The 14,595-nt window shown below is 59.5% G+C and overlaps 2 protein-coding genes across 9 annotated transcripts in view; one reads left to right on the forward strand and one right to left on the reverse strand.

The window, feature by feature from the left end:
• ADD1 (adducin 1) overlaps window positions 1-8,976 on the forward strand; it is an 88,403-nt gene extending 79,427 nt beyond the window's left edge. For 4 of the 8 annotated variants that reach the window (XM_036275049.1, XM_036275041.1, XM_036275026.1 and 1 more), the window contains 3 exons: window positions 1,968-2,124; window positions 4,620-4,706; window positions 7,163-8,966. In XM_036275049.1, coding sequence (XP_036130942.1) covers window positions 1,968-2,124; window positions 4,620-4,706; window positions 7,163-7,524 — 606 coding nt within the window. In that variant the 3' untranslated portion in view covers window positions 7,525-8,966. Of the gene's footprint in view, window positions 1-1,967; window positions 2,125-4,619; window positions 4,707-7,162 lie in introns of all 8 variants that reach the window. The other 4 variants (XM_036275019.1, XM_036275013.1, XM_036275056.1 and 1 more) reach the window with 2 other exon arrangements.
• Window positions 8,977-9,785: 809 nt separating this feature from the next.
• Window positions 9,786-13,846, reverse strand: MFSD10 (major facilitator superfamily domain containing 10). The gene is made up of 13 exons (XM_036275100.1): window positions 13,765-13,846; window positions 13,067-13,283; window positions 12,866-12,962; window positions 12,498-12,601; window positions 12,113-12,271; window positions 11,870-12,031; window positions 11,437-11,545; window positions 11,239-11,350; window positions 10,950-11,058; window positions 10,762-10,852; window positions 10,596-10,643; window positions 10,425-10,514; window positions 9,786-10,195 (listed from the first exon to the last, which is right to left on the reverse strand). Exons 2-13 carry the CDS (start codon window positions 13,238-13,240, stop codon window positions 10,080-10,082), a joined length of 1,371 nt encoding a protein of 456 aa, XP_036130993.1. The 5' UTR covers window positions 13,241-13,283; window positions 13,765-13,846; the 3' UTR covers window positions 9,786-10,079.
• Window positions 13,847-14,595: the final 749 nt, after the last annotated feature.

Here is a 14,595-nt window from a genome sequence, read left to right on the forward strand (position 1 = left end):
AGTCGTTTTGGCCGCCTTCTGGATTTGATTCCAGTGAAGTGAGTCGTTAGAGAAGGGTGTGAAGATTCACACTGAGAGCTGTCTAGCACAGGGAAAACTCTGCCGTCCAGTGTGTGCAGTCCAGACGTCCAGTTCTGCCGCACCTATGTGCACTTGGTGTTGAGCACCTGGTATGCACATGGCCCAGCCCTGAGAATGTAAATTTGAATCTGTTTAGATTCTACAGGTGAAAACCTGATGCTCGGAGAGGTCAGGTCACCAGACCAGGTTTGCCCAGCTTCAGCAATGGGGCTGTCATTGCATGCAGAGGAGTGGCTGGGATCTCCTGTGCTTGGAGCCCATGACAGGGGCCTAGACATGAAGGACGCAGCAACAGCATCCACGTGGGCTGCTGGAGGGAGCAGCCACTTCACAGCCTGATTTTTCAGCCTGGGCTGCTCCCCACAGGGCTTGGCGTTGCTCTCTTTCCTAACAATAGCTTGGCCCTTGCTGAGGAAGGAGCCCCTGCCTTGGTGGAGGGAACCAGCCGTATGGCACAGGAAGGGCCTTGATGTCCAAGGGGCATCTCTGTGGCAGTTCTTGCTATTTTATTTCCTTTATTAATTTTGAACTTTTTACTTAAATGAATGTAAGCATTTCTCTCAAACCTCATAGCACCTTTCTTCACTGGCCGTGGCGCAGGACGCGCAGGCAGCCTGCGAGGTGCTGGGACTCACGGTGTCTGCTCCAGGGCCCTTCGACGTGCCAGCCCCGCAGGCCGGGGGCGGGGAAGGGCTTGTCTCAGGCCACAGGGCTGCTGAGTAGCAGAGGGTTCGAGTCCCTGTCTTCGTAAGGCAGCGCGGCTTCTGAATGAAAAGCCAGTAGACGTGGGTCAGGCCTGGTCAGAAAGAGGGCTGACTGACCCACCCAGGTCACGTTGATCTCACGTCTCTCCAAACACAGGGTGCCGATTCCATGGGCTCTTTCCTTCTGTCCCCTGGGATCTGTGTCACTGTCACGAATCCGTCAAGGAGTGCTCCAGACTCTATCCAGCCCATGGGACAGGGCCACTCAGTCCAGGTTCCCTGGCCTCCTTCTGGCTCTGTCTCCAGGGCACATTGCTGGGGCGCTGTCTCCCTCTGACGTTTACCATTCACTGAGGAGAGTGCTGATGGACCTGGCCTGGCATCAAAATGATTTTGGATTTTCCTCTTCTCAGTTGTTTTTGGAAGCTCTCATTAAGTAATGGGCATGTGCGTGAGTGCCAGCTAACTTTCTCAGAGGTGGACATCTGAGCCCTCGGGGGCTGGTCAGGCTGAGTGTGGGGCACAGCGCTGTGTGGTGCAGGGGAATGTGCAGGGGCCTTCACGCCTCAGGGCTGCCTGCCTCCCTCCCTCCCTCCCTCCCTCCCGGACCTGCCCCGCCTCCTCCTGGCATACTGGGCATGGTCTGTGAGCCATCTTGGTGCTGCACAATGCTTCGCTTTTATTTCTCTTCTTCAAATTCTGTTTTCTAAATTCCTCAGACAGATATTGGCATTTTGGGATATTTTGTTCTCTCAGTGTCAAAAGAACAGAATTTATCTGTGCTCTTTGAATGGAAACAGATCTCTCAGCATGCTTACCTGAGTGTTGCAGTCTGTGACATTCTCTCAGTGTAAGGAGGGTGCTTGCCTTAAAGAGCCCCTCTTGTCTGTCAGTGAGGACATGAGGTTGTCCTGGAGGCGCTGTCTGCTGTCCACCTGCCTTTGCTGCCTTCACTTCTGAGACCTGAGGACTTGCCTAGGATTCTTTTCTTCTGTTGCATTTATTTTGTTGCATCAAAATCGTGTTTCTGTGTCTTCTACCACTGAAGACTGTAGCTCAGCCTGACCCTCGCGGATGTCTGTATGCCCCTGAAAGCTGACCCACTCCCCCACCTGGCCAGGGAGGAGGGAGAGTCATGGTGGGCAGAGCTCCTGCAAACCCGGCATTCCTTTTTGTCCACAGGGGGAGCTGGTGACAGCCTCCAAAGCCATCATTGAGAAGGAGTACCAGCCCCGTGTCATTGTGAGCACCAAGGATCCCAACCCCTTCAACACGCTCACTGACCAGGATCTGGAGGAGTACCGCAGGGAGGTGGAGCTCAAGCACAAGGGGCCTGCAGGTGAGCGCCCGAGGGGAGGGCCAGGCGCCAGGCAGGTCCGCAGGCAGGTCTGCAGGTGAGCGCCCGTGGGGAGGGCCAGGCGCCAGGCAGGTCCGCAGGCAGGTCTGCAGGTGAGCGCCCGTGGGGAGGGCCAGGTCTGCAGGCAGGTCTGCAGGCAGGTCTGCAGGTGAGCGCTTCTGTACTGGAGGGGTTTGGGTACGGGCGGAGTTCCTCAGTACACACTGCTTCCCTCTTCACTCAGGTAGTCCCAGAGGGAACGGAAGGTCAGACGCTCCTGTGAGTGCTCTGGTTGGGCCCACAGTACTTGTGTGACCACTACCGACTCCTTTGTGCTGCCACACACATGGTGGACGGGAGATTGGGCCTGGAGGTGCCCTGGTATCAGAAGCCTCCATGAAATGTGGAGGAAGCAGGGAGAAGGGAGGGGACACAGGGCCTCCGTGGCCTCAGCAGCACCATGGTATACTGCCACCGGGGAGGCCAGGATGTGGCGGGCTGTGCTGGTCCTTCCAGCTGGATTGCTGTCCACGCGAAGCGATAAGGGTTCCTCTGGGACAGTCAGCAACTGTGTGGGGCACAGCCTGGCCCCAGGCCACAGTCCTGTCTGCGCCAGCGCTCAGCTTTCTCTCCCAGTGGGCCTGCGCTGGTCTCACTGCGGTCTGCGGGGAGTGCCCTCGTCTCCGTGCACCCTGATGGTCCCCTGGCGGCCACTACCTCGAGGCCACGTTTCTGTTAAGTGGTACGGACTCTTACAGCGAGAGAAAATAAATGGCTCTAGGAGCCAGAACCTCATGGAGCAGATAGTTTCAAACTTCACATTTGGAAAACTTGGTCCAGATACTTTGAGAACCAACAAGAGGAGCAGTCTCCCCTGCCTCTATTATGAAGGCTCTAGTGGGCCCGAGTCCCTTTCTCTGAGCGCCCGTGACTGGTACCAGGAATGGATGTCCTCCCACCAGGAGGTGCACACTACTATCTGCAGGGCCTGACCCTCAACCCTGGTCTTTGCCCTGAGGCCTCAGGTGTCAAGTGTGGCCCCCACGCCTCCCTCAGTGCGCCCTCTGGGAATGGCCCTCCTGGAGTGAAGTCCCACAGGGCGTGGTGCTGGCGACCCTCTCCTGGGCCAGTGGGGTTACCCTGGGGCTCTGCACTGCTCCCCAGACAGCCTCTGCCTTGCCCCCATTTAGCTTGTTTTAGACCAACTAGTGCATTATGTTGCTGCTATTGACATTTGAGTTGTGCAAAATACTATGGCTGAATTGTTTCTAGAATGTGTGACACTGTTACTGCCTGTCACTTTCCATTAGATGTGCATTAAAGTTAAGACTGCCCATCGGCTCAGCCACTCTGATTGCGGTCGTTTCCCTTGCATGGCGCACATGGCCCTCGGAGAGCTGTCTCAGCCACAGTATTGCCTGCCTGCCATAGTCTAGGAACTAGGGGTGGTGTGTGGGCCTGAGCTGTTGGTCCTGCGCCCTGTCCCAGTTCCTGTGCACGGGTATGTGTGTCTGCCCTTTGGACCCTTCCAGAGACCCCCTCTCGGCACTGGTGCTGGCCCTTGGGATGGGGCCAGGTTGTGTGCCGCAGGTAAAACACAGACTGTCAAGGTCAGCACCTCTGAGAGGAAGGAAGAGAGACTTGGGTCTCAGGGAGGAGATGTGAAGGCCTTTGTTGGTGGGCACTTGGCTACAGGAAGGGAGATGTAGGAAGGTAGGTGGGCATCTCTGAGGTCACAGGCCCTGCTGATTATAGCTGCTTGTTTAAAATAAGGAACCTAGGGATCCTGAGCTATTACTGCAGAAGCTGACCTGAGAGAAGGAGAGTTAAGGAGCTAGGATAACATTGGGGTGTATTAGGATGTGTTTTTCCCTGATAAGAGGCAGACTTGGGACTTGCTATATCCTGGGTCCTAGTTTCTGCAGTGTTTCCCCTGGTCCTTACCAGCATGCTGTACTTTAGAAAAGGAAAATGTGTGTGACAATCGCCAAGTTTCCATTATTGGTAGAAAATGTACCACAAAAATTAAAACCAAAGTAATGTTCAGGTAGCATTTTTGGAGGGAGTGTGAGGGTGCTTAGGACCCTGGGCTGCTCAGCAATGGGGGCAGCTGGATGGTGAGGACATGGTGGGAGGTGCTCTTCCCTGGAAGACAGGAGGGTACAGGTCAGTGGTCACCAGTCACAGTGTGTCACAGAGGCAGCTATGGCAGATTCTTTTGGGAATAAGAATAGAAATTACTTTTATATCCAAAGTTAGTTAAAATTTTCTGAAATTCAGATCCACACCCCAGTAATAATTTATTTCCTACATTCTCTTTTGGGGAGGAAAATGGAAAAAGATGAAGAGGGCCATGGCCGCGGGCCCTTCCTGGTCTCTGGGACGTGCCCTCGGAAACACATCCTCCCCGAGACAGCAGAGGGCCTGCTGCCCTTGATGGGGGTGCAGGCTCACGGTGGCGTCTTACCACTCCCGTCTCACCTTCTGCTCACCTGCAGAGTGTCTGGACGAGACCACAGAGCAGAAAGATGGCAGTCCTCCAGAGCACCCTGCTGCCCCCACCACCCCCGTCAAGCTGGAGGAAGGTGAGCTCTGGGCTGGGGGCCAGCGAAGCTCCCCGGATGCGGGAGGGCGCATGGCTCGGTGTGGACGGATGTCCATGGCGGCGGATGGGAGAGTGGACTGTGTGTTCTGTCCAGTGGAGGGGTGGCAGCTGACACGGGCAAGGTCGCGTGCCTTAGCGTGGGAATAAGCCCAGCTGGTGGTCCTGGGCCCCAGGCCCCTCTGCTCCTTTTCCACTCTGTCCTGGGTCACACGAGGCCAAACAGGTTTGTGATGAGATGTCACATGGTGGGAGGGCAGACTTCAGGGGTTGGGACCCACCTTCATTGTGATGCCAGTTCTGCCCACTTTCAACTTTCCCTAAGCCTTCCTGTGCTTGGGTCACACCTCTGGAAACGTCCTCTGTGCTGTCTGGGCTGCAGGGTGTCATTTGACTTGCCGTGTTAGCAGTCCATGGAGTGCGCTGGCCTCCGCTGGCCTCTCAGACCACCCACTGCATGTCTGTGGTGTGTGGCCTGCGTGTCTGTCCCTTGGTCTTATCCATCATGCTTCCCATGTCTGTCGGGAGCTTGGGGCTCACCTTCCACCCCATCTGTGTCCACAAGAATGGCTTGGCCATTCTCCTTCTGTGACCTGGTGGCTGTGACTGGATGTGTAGATTCTCTACCTGTGCTTTTCTCTTCTTGTGGCTGCGTTGCAAGCGGGAGGATGTGCTAAAGAGCACCTGTTACCATAGTAAGTACACCCGCCAGCCGGGCTCCCTGTGCTTTGCCTCATTCTGCCTCTGTGTTGCTTCTTACATTTTATTTTCTGTTTGTTCAAAATAAAAACATTGTCTTGCGACCCCCAACCCCTTTGGTACCCAGTCCTCCCTGGAACGGGCTCAGGTACCTGGAGCTGTGGTGGGCAGCCTGCTCCTAGGCCCCCATGGACCACAGCAGCAGTGCAAGCACTCTGGGTTTCAGGAGCCCGTAGGGCGTGTCCTGTCCAGTCTTCGAGACTCATGATTGCTGAGAGGAAAGACACAGTCTGGACAGGCTCAGACGGGGCGGGGTTGCCACCTGCTGCATGGCAGTCGCATGTGTTTGGACCTTTTCTTAAGCTCAGTGCTTAAGCTTAATGTGGAGCAGCATTTGGAGCTATTTTTTTTCTTTATTGATTTTAGAGAGAGAGGAAGGGAGAGGGAGAGAGAGATAGAAACATCGATGAGAGAACACCGATTGGCCGTCTCCTGCACGCCCCCCTACTGGGGATCGGGCCCACAACCTGGCCATGTGTCCTGACTGGGAATCGAACTAGCGACCTCTTGGTGCAGGGTCGACGTTCAACCACTGAGCCACACCAGCTGGATGGAGTTTTTTTGTTTGGTTTTTTTTGGTAAGTGCCCCTAGCAGGAACCGAACCCGGGACTCTCTGGTCCGCAGGCTGATGCTCCAACCCCTGAACCAAACCGGCCAAGGCCGGAGCTTTTTTTTAATGTGACATTTGGCTCAGTGATAAAGGCTCCCAGAGTACTCACAGGCCACCACTGCATGCTTCATGCTTGCAGAGTGACTCCTAACTTCCTCCTGCTCCGGTTCCGTGAGGGAGGCGCTCAGCTCTCCTGGGCATCGCCAGTCTCCGAGGGGCAAGTGCTCAGTGTTTGGGGCCCAATCCTCCTGTGGCCACTTGTCACCTGCTTTTAGCTCTCCTGAGGTTTGGCCTTTTTTGTTGAAGTACTAAACTGTTTGGTGTTCCTAACCTGCCAGTTGCTTATAACTTACAGGCTTTAAAAAAAAACTCTGCAAACCTGGTCTCCCCTCACCCCATCCTGGTGATGGGAAGTTTCACTACAAACCAGCCTTCCAGCTGCTGCTTGAAGACAAATGACATTCTGTTCTTTATGTTTCCCGTTCAGATTGTTAAATAGCTTGATTTTTGCCCTTTTCTCCTACCTGGTGGTTCATCTCTTCCTTTAACCCATCCTTCGGCCCCACATGGCTGTTGGTTTGATGCTGGTGTTGCACATGGTCTGGGAGTTAACTCGTGTGTCCACTTTTCCGTGGCTTTCCCCTTAGGGGAGACCAGGTGTTGTGGATCCAAATTTAGGCTTAATTTCATGGCTACTGATGTGCCCTTAGGTTGTCTAGAGCCAACCTTGTTTCAGGGGTTTTACACAGCACACTGCGTACTGAAAATATCCCCAGCTTTCCTTGACCTCCCTGACTGGGGACTGAGGCCCTGTGCCTGAGCCTGGTTTTGTTGGCATGCTTCCCTGAGAAGGAGCTGGAGACCACCCTGATATGGAGTCTGTGTTGGGGACGATTGGCTCCATCTAGCCTCGAAGTAGTGACATGCCTTCAGGTTTCTTACTTTTGTCTTAATAACATGCTCTGGAGCCATTCCAGTGGCAGTGCTGTGCAGGGTGCTGCCTACCTTGAGGTCCTCTTGAGGGCTAGGCAGTCGCCCTTGAACCCTGTTTCCCTCCCCCGCCCACTAGACCTGCTGCGGGATTCTGTTTTCGGAGACGACAGCGATGCCGCCACCTTTAAGCCCACTCTCCCCGACCTGTCCCCTGATGAGCCTTCAGAAGCGCTTGGCTTCCCAACACTGGACAAGGAGGAGGGAGAGGGGCTTGGCGAAGCCCATGGCCCTCCAAGCCCTGCCAGGTCCTCCACGGTGGCCAGCCCTGAGCCGGCCCCAGCCCAGGTGGCTGAAGAAGCCTCCTCCCCAGCCGCTGAGGAGGGGGCTGCCGCAGACCCAGGCAGCGATGGGTCTCCAGGCAAGTCCCCTTCCAAAAAGAAGAAGAAGTTCCGCACCCCCTCCTTCCTGAAGAAGAGCAAGAAGAGGAGCGACTGCTGAAGGCCCGTCCTGTACAAACCGACTGTGTCTTGTGTTGTCTTCCTGTGTAATGGGATGCAAAGCCCACCCCCATGTAGCTAGAGCTCCCCTCCCGCCTGACCGAACCCCATGTGGACCGGTGCTAACCTCCTGTGCTTGCAGTGGCCTCCCCCGACACCTGGACCTCAGTCTCAGGTCCAGGGAGGTTTGGTCCCCGTGTCCACCTCTGTGCCCGTCTGTCTGCTCCTCAGAGATGTGCTCCCTGGGGGCATTCAGTCATGGTTCTGGCTGCACAGGCAGAGGCCCTGCTGGCTCTGGCCTTGACCTCTTGCTCTCCTGTTGTGAAGTAACTCCCACTCTGTCCTTGCTAGGCTCCCCTTCACCCTAAGGTCCCAGGGGACTGAATCAGACTCATAGCTTCCTGCTGGCGTATCTGCTCCGTGATCTCACTTTGTTCATATACATGAAGGTGTGGTCCTATGAAAACATTCCTGTGCCTGCCAGCGGCCCAGGGCCCCGTGGTGACTTGGACTTGAGCTGGAGGCCAGTGCACGCCCAACGCAACCTGTGCATGGTCCACTCTGAGTACCCCGTGGCCAGAACCAGACTCAGGGCTCAGTGTCCTACTCGCTGGGGCCTCAAGTGCTGTCGTAGGGAGGGTCTACCAGGAGGGGAGAATCTTTCAGCAGATTTGCAGTTCATCCTACATTGCTAACTGTGAACGTGAGCAGCAACTTTTTGCTTTAGTTTCTCTCCAGGGCCTGCCGCAGAGCACCGTTCACCTATTTTGGGGCAGGTTTCAGAGCAGAGAGGGTCTGCTCTTACCTTATTCCGGCCTGAGAGATGCCTGGTTCTGACCAGTAGTAGCTCAAGGCAGGAGTCGGCCCTGGCGGTCCCTGCCAGTCTCTGTGCCCGGCACACGTGGAGCCCTGCCTTGCACCCAACTCCACCCCCTGGAGAACAGTGTGAAGCTGCTTGGTGGGAGCTAGCAGGTGGCCACATGGACTCCTCCAGGGGCCTGTTTCAGGAGCTGCTCCAAGCCAGCCTGCCCCGCCCCAGACAGGCCCCCTGAGGGGTGGGAGGGGCCCTTGGGGGTCTGGTGCCAGACGCAGGCTCAGGTCCCACAACCTCGACACCCAGGCAGGACCTCGGCCGCTGCATGGCCTGACTGCCGCTTCGCGCTAACTGGTGGGCGCGCTGCTTCTCCGTGTGTCACGTTGCCGTGTCCGGCTCCCCACCGTCCCTGTCCTTGCGTTGGCCACGGACTCTTCCTTTGACCCTTCCTTGATCCCACATATGCAATGACTTTCACCTCACTTTGTAGTTTATTTTAACTCTTTGTATCACACCATGTAGTCACCTACATGGACACAGGCTTGGGAGGGCAGGCCGTGTCCTTTCTTCACTGTTACACGTTTTACTCACAAATAAAGTTCTTTAAGCAGTATCCTGTCGAGACCTGGGAAGCAGTTTCACGTTTTAATCCCTTTCATTTCTTTAAAATAGGACTTCAGGAGTTTGTCTCATGTTCCCAAAAAAGACACCCCCCCCCCAAGTATTTCTTTTTTTTTTTTTTTTTTATCCTCACCTGAGGACATTTTTTTTGTTGTTCAGGTAGAGTGGGAGGGAGAGAGAGAGAAACATAGATGTGAAAGGGACACATCGAGTGGCTGCCACCCGCACGACCGACCAGGGCCGGGGACAAACTGCAACCGAGGTACATGCCCTTAGCGGGAACCGAACCCGGGTCTCTCAGGACCGCAGGCTGATGCTCTAACCGCTGAGCCAAACCGGCCAGGGCCCCAACTATTTCTTGACACACCATCTGTCACTTCGGGGAGGACCTTCTAACCCAGAGCTGCCTGCTTGTCCCTCCCTGGGGCTGGCGGTGGTGGCACTCGGGCAGCTGGGCAGGGCCCTCAGCACCGGAGAGCCAGAGCTGTCCTGACTGCTGTGTCCTCTACAGACTGAGCGCCCCCTGGAGTCAGCGTGGCCTGGGCTGAGCAGACGGGTGGAGTCTGGGATCTGTGATGAGGACAGCCCAGCAGAAGGGTCCTCCTCACCAGGCACACCCCCGGTGTCACCTTGCCAGTGCTGACCGTCTCAGAGGGCTCTGCACCTGACTCTACCCTCACCACGTGCAGAAGGGAAACAGCCTTGGGGTCAGGGGAGCTGTGATGCATTAAGCCCCAGCTGCTGCTGCGCCTGGGTCTCCCAGGGTGTGTGGTATGTTGAGGGACGCCGGGTACTGGACACAGGCACTTGGTATAAAATAGCTGCTTTATTTGTCATTCAGATGCCTGGCTGATAGCCTGTTCTCCTCGGAGCACAAAACAAGCAGACCGGAAGCCTGGAAAGTTTTGGAGTCCCTGACCCTGCTCTGCGTGCAGCAGGCGGGGCTGCTCTCTCGTCCAGTGGGGAGGAGGGCGTCCGAGGGCCCTCTGGGGCTGCAGACGTTGGACTTCCTGGGCTGGGCCTCAGGAGGAAGGGAAGGGTCAGGCCAGCAGTGGAGAGTGGTCCTGGCCAGCCTCTGACTTCCTGCCTCAGCTCCCCCAGCTTGGGTTGGGCTGGCTCTGTTACTCGGTCTTAAGTGTCTGTGTTGGAGGCCTCAGGGTCCGCAGGAGGAGGAAGGGGAGCAGGAAGAGCCCCGAGCACATGGTGAAGCAGGCTGGGGCCCCCACCAGCCAGTATACTACGGAGAAAGCCAGGCAGTGACGTGGGTCCACCTCGCCCACCCTGCCCCCACCCGCCCCTCAGCCCCACGATGGCAGGACTGAGCTGTGGGGTAAAGTGGCTGGAACGGAGGAGGCTGGAGCAGATGCAGGCAGCTGAGAGAGGCCCCCATCAGGGATCAGCAGCCCCCCAGGCCTGGCTGGCTCCCCAGGTCACAGCATGCCCAAGTGCTGTCCCACAGCCCTCACCTGAGGCGGCCATGATGGGCCCCATTGCCCTGGCCAGGGCACCCAGGCTCCGAAGTGTGCCCATGACCGTGCCTTTCTGCGCGGGCGAGCCTGTGGGGGAGAGAGGAGGGCCATCAGGTGCCCGCCGGCCTCGTCTCACCTGGGCAGCCTTGGTCAGGAAGGGCCTCTCACCATAGCCGGCGACCACGGAGGACAGGCAGGGCACCACAACAGCGGCAGCTGACGGGGGACATGAGTGAGGTACACGTCATCCCAGAGAAGAGACAGCTCATGACCTGGAGGCATTTCTGACCACCAGTCCCCCACCATACCCCCCGGCCCTGGCAGGGACCCTCACCAAAGGAGTAGAACAGCAGCCCCAGGCCCAGCATAGGCAGCGTGTGCCCCCAGCCGATGAGGAGGAAGGCGGGAACCAGCAGCAGGATGGCCTGCAGGGGGACACAGTGGCCCTCAGGACCCACTCCTGCTGCTTCCAGCAGAGCTCAGGAGACCACGTGCCCCCCACTTCCGGGGGGGCCCCCATACCCGTTTCACAGTTGTAATTTCCCTGCCGGGGCTGATCCGCCGGGCGTAGGTGCCCTGGATGGTGGCCATGGTGAGGCCGATGAAGAAAAACATCTTTCCCTGCTGCAGGCTGGGAGGGCGGGGATCTTAGCGCCCCAGCCCTGCTGGCTGGCTGCCTAGCGCTGCTCTGCCGAGCCAAGCAGGGAACCGCTGACAGCCACTGCCCGCCCCACGTTCCTGGGTTGGGCCCCGGGACATGGGGAAATGGCAGGGTACCCCACGCGGGGTCCTTGGAAGGCTTGACTCCCACCTGCTGAACTGGAAGCGCTGGTGTACAAGGAAGCTGAGCGTGTACTCCAGGCCGGAGAACAAAAAGAGGTAGAGCAAGTAGACCAGGCCCAGGCGGCGCAGCTGGCTGAGCCCTGGGGGCAGTGGAGCAAGGGCATGAGGGGTCCACAGCCTGACAGCAGCTGGGGTAGCCCCGCCCTCGTGAGGGGCAGCTCCTTACTGTCTCCACTAGGCGGGTCCTGGCCATGGGCCACAGCGGAGAAGCGGAGCAGGGCTGCAGGGCTGAGTAGGTCAGCAGCAGCTCGGAACCCCAGGGTGATGGAGGGCGCCTGGCAGGGGGCAGAACTGGAGAGGCCTGCTGGGAGCCTGGGGGGTCCCTAAGCCAGGCAGCCTGGGGAGGGGCATGACCCAAACCTGCTTGGACCCAGCAGCCTGGCCTCCAACCCCACCTGCCAGACTTCAGAGGCAGGGGACCTGGGAAGCACAGGGACCCCAGGAGGCAGTGTGTCTCCAAGAGCCTCTGGACACCGGGAGAGGACAACCTGGCCTCCCCTGGCACCCAAGACTGGCACACACGACAAGACTCCCTTCAGGCCCATGGAACCGAGTCCCCAGCCCTGGGACCTGTCAGTAGCTTCTGGGTCCCACCATACCCGCTTCTCTGGGGGCAGCGTCTCCGGCAGGAAACAGAAGAGAAACAGCAGGTCAGAGACTGTGAAGAGCAAGGCGAGCCAGGGTGCGGCCTGCACAGGTAGGAAGGCACCCAGCATAGGGCCCAGCGTGAAGCCCAGCGAGAAGGCCACCCCGATGATCGCCTGGAGAGAAGACCACCTGAGCCAGGAGGGAACCCCAGGCCCTGGAGCCCCTGGCCCCTTGCCCCCCAGGTGTACACTCACCATGCCTCTGCTGCGGGCAGGTGGAGAGCCCAGATCAGCAACGATGGCCGTGGAGAGACTGACATTCCCCTTGCTGATGCCGCCAATCACCCTGGAGGCCAGGAAGGCTGCGAAGCTCTCTGAGGCAGCCCACACAGCATACGAGGTGGCCAGACCTGCCTGCCTCAGGGCAGGGACCAAGGGGCAGGCATGGTCACTTGAAACCAGGAGGAGCCCAGAGTGGGGCCAGCAAACCTAACAGCACCCCTGGGCCCCAGCCCTGTTCTGCAGCACCCAAGGGCCACTTGTGTCCCCGATGTCCCATGGGTGGCAGAAGCAGTTCTGGGACAGACTGGCTTAGACAGGAGCTGCCTGCCCCTCAAGCACACCCCAGGGGCACCCATACCAGGGACAGCAGCATCACTGGGCGCCTCCCCAGGCAGTCAGAGATGGCCCCTGTGAGCGGCGCTGAGAGGAACTGCAGGACTGAGAAGACCGAGCCAATCAGACCTGAAGGAGACAGAGTCACGGTCACTACATCTCAGTCCCATTCCCCAAGGATCTGGTCACACTGGCCCAGGACTCCCAGGCCATGGACCTCCAGCCGAGGTGGCCCTGACAACGCGGACACTCAGAGAGGGAGCAGATTGTGTCTCGGAGTAAGAAGGGGTGGATAAAGACCTTGGATTGGCAGGAGCCCAGGGAGTGAAGAGGGGAGGGTCTGGGAACACGATGGGACTCTAGTGGCTCCAAGCATGGGGCTCAGGGCCATACCTCCGAACAGGACATTGTTGTATCTCTTCTCCGCTGGCATCCCTATGGCCGCAGCAAACCAGTCCACCCCTCGCTGCCATGAGCCATAGAGAGGGTCCTGGGGGACGAGGAAGCGTGAGGGGCTGGGGGAGTCGCTGCCGGGCTGGGAGCAGTGGGCAGTGCCCATGGGGGTCAGGCATCGGAACAAGGCGGGGGGCTCACATGTGCACGGCCATGGCTCTCCAGCAACCCGGGGAGCAGGGGCAGCAGCAGAGTGAAGGCCAGGAGGTCCAGCAGGAGGCCGAGGAAAACCACAGTGACCACCCGGGTCTCGGACGCAGGCTGCTGGCGGATGGGTGGACGTGGGGTGCAGCTCCCACCAGCTCCCCAGCCCATGATGGGGGCGCTCCGATCCAGCCGGGGTAGGGATGTGGCGGGTCTGCACAAGGGCACCCCCGGTTATCGCAGCCCCAGGCGCCCACCCCACCACGCGGGAAACTGTGTCTCCCTGCCCCGTCATGCCCCAACCCGCTAACAGTCAGTGAGCACCCTAAAGGGGGTGACTGCCCTGGGGCGCCCGTCGCCCAGCAGGGTGTCCCTTGGCGCACCCTCCCCAGAACCCCGGGCAGCAGGAAACTCAGGCTGCGGGTGTTGCGCAAGGAAACCGCAGCCACCGAGGCCAACCGTCCCAAGGAGCCGGGGCGGGGGCGTCGCGGCCCCGGGCGGCACCATATCCCACGCAGCTGCCCCACGTCCTCGTGTGGAGCGGGAAGGGAAACTGAGGCCCGGAGGAGGGCGGGACCTCTGCGACTCCGGGCGGCCGCGGCCGGGGGTGAGCCCTGCGCCCCGGAAAACCCGGCCCCCGCCCGTCCCGGGTTCCCCCGGGCTCGCCTCCTGGGACGCCGGGGACCCCATCGCACCTGCCGCGGCCGCGCGCTCGGGACGCACGGACGAAACCACGGACAGATGGACAGAGAGATGCGGAAAGAAGCGCCAGGCACGCTGCCGGGGGCGGGGCGGCGCGCAGGCCCCGCCCCCGCCTCGCCCCGCCCCGGAAGTGGCCGCTTTTCCTGTTCCTGCCGGCAGGGTCCGGCCCGCGGACTGTCGGGGGCTCTGAGCTGCCTCCGCTGCCTGCCCCCCGCGGCCCGGGCTGCTGGGTGTTGGGGCGCGCTCGGCAACCCCGGACCCCGCCGGCTCCCGGGCCTCCAGGCTCCAGGCCACGCCCGGGCGCAGGGCCTCTTCCCGCAGGGCCCACGCTGGTCGCGTCCCGGGACCCCTTGCCGGGACCCCTTGAAGCCTGGCGGGGACCGGCTCCCAGCCGCATGCGCTGACAAGCCAGGGTCCCATTTGCCCCCACCCCTGCCCGAGGGGTGCCCCTCCCTCTGGTCTAAGGGCCTGGCGCTGCGGGCCCTCTCCCTGCAGGGCCGCAGGGGCGACCAGTTTGGTGCCTTAGGAGAGAGGCGACGCCATCAGCAGCCCGGCCTGGGGCGGCAGCCCGGCGGTGTGCACGGCCCGTGGCTTTGACCACACGCGTCTCGTTGGACAGTTTTTTCTGCATCCGGCGCTGAGCCTTAAGCCCCAGGAGACAGGTGAGGGGAAGGCCCTGAGGCCAGGACAGCAGGCCGCTGAAGGCCACAGGGTCCAGCCGGCAGCACGCCTGCCCCTCGGACCAGGGAGGAGCAGCTGGTGGCTCACCGGGCCTTGCGCCTGAGGGAGACCCCAGGGCAGTTGGAAAAGCTCTGGACACCAGT

The sequence above is a fragment of the Molossus molossus genome, unplaced genomic scaffold (genome assembly GCF_014108415.1).
Source record: "Molossus molossus isolate mMolMol1 unplaced genomic scaffold, mMolMol1.p scaffold_m16_p_1, whole genome shotgun sequence".
Taxonomy (NCBI): domain Eukaryota; kingdom Metazoa; phylum Chordata; class Mammalia; order Chiroptera; family Molossidae; genus Molossus; species Molossus molossus.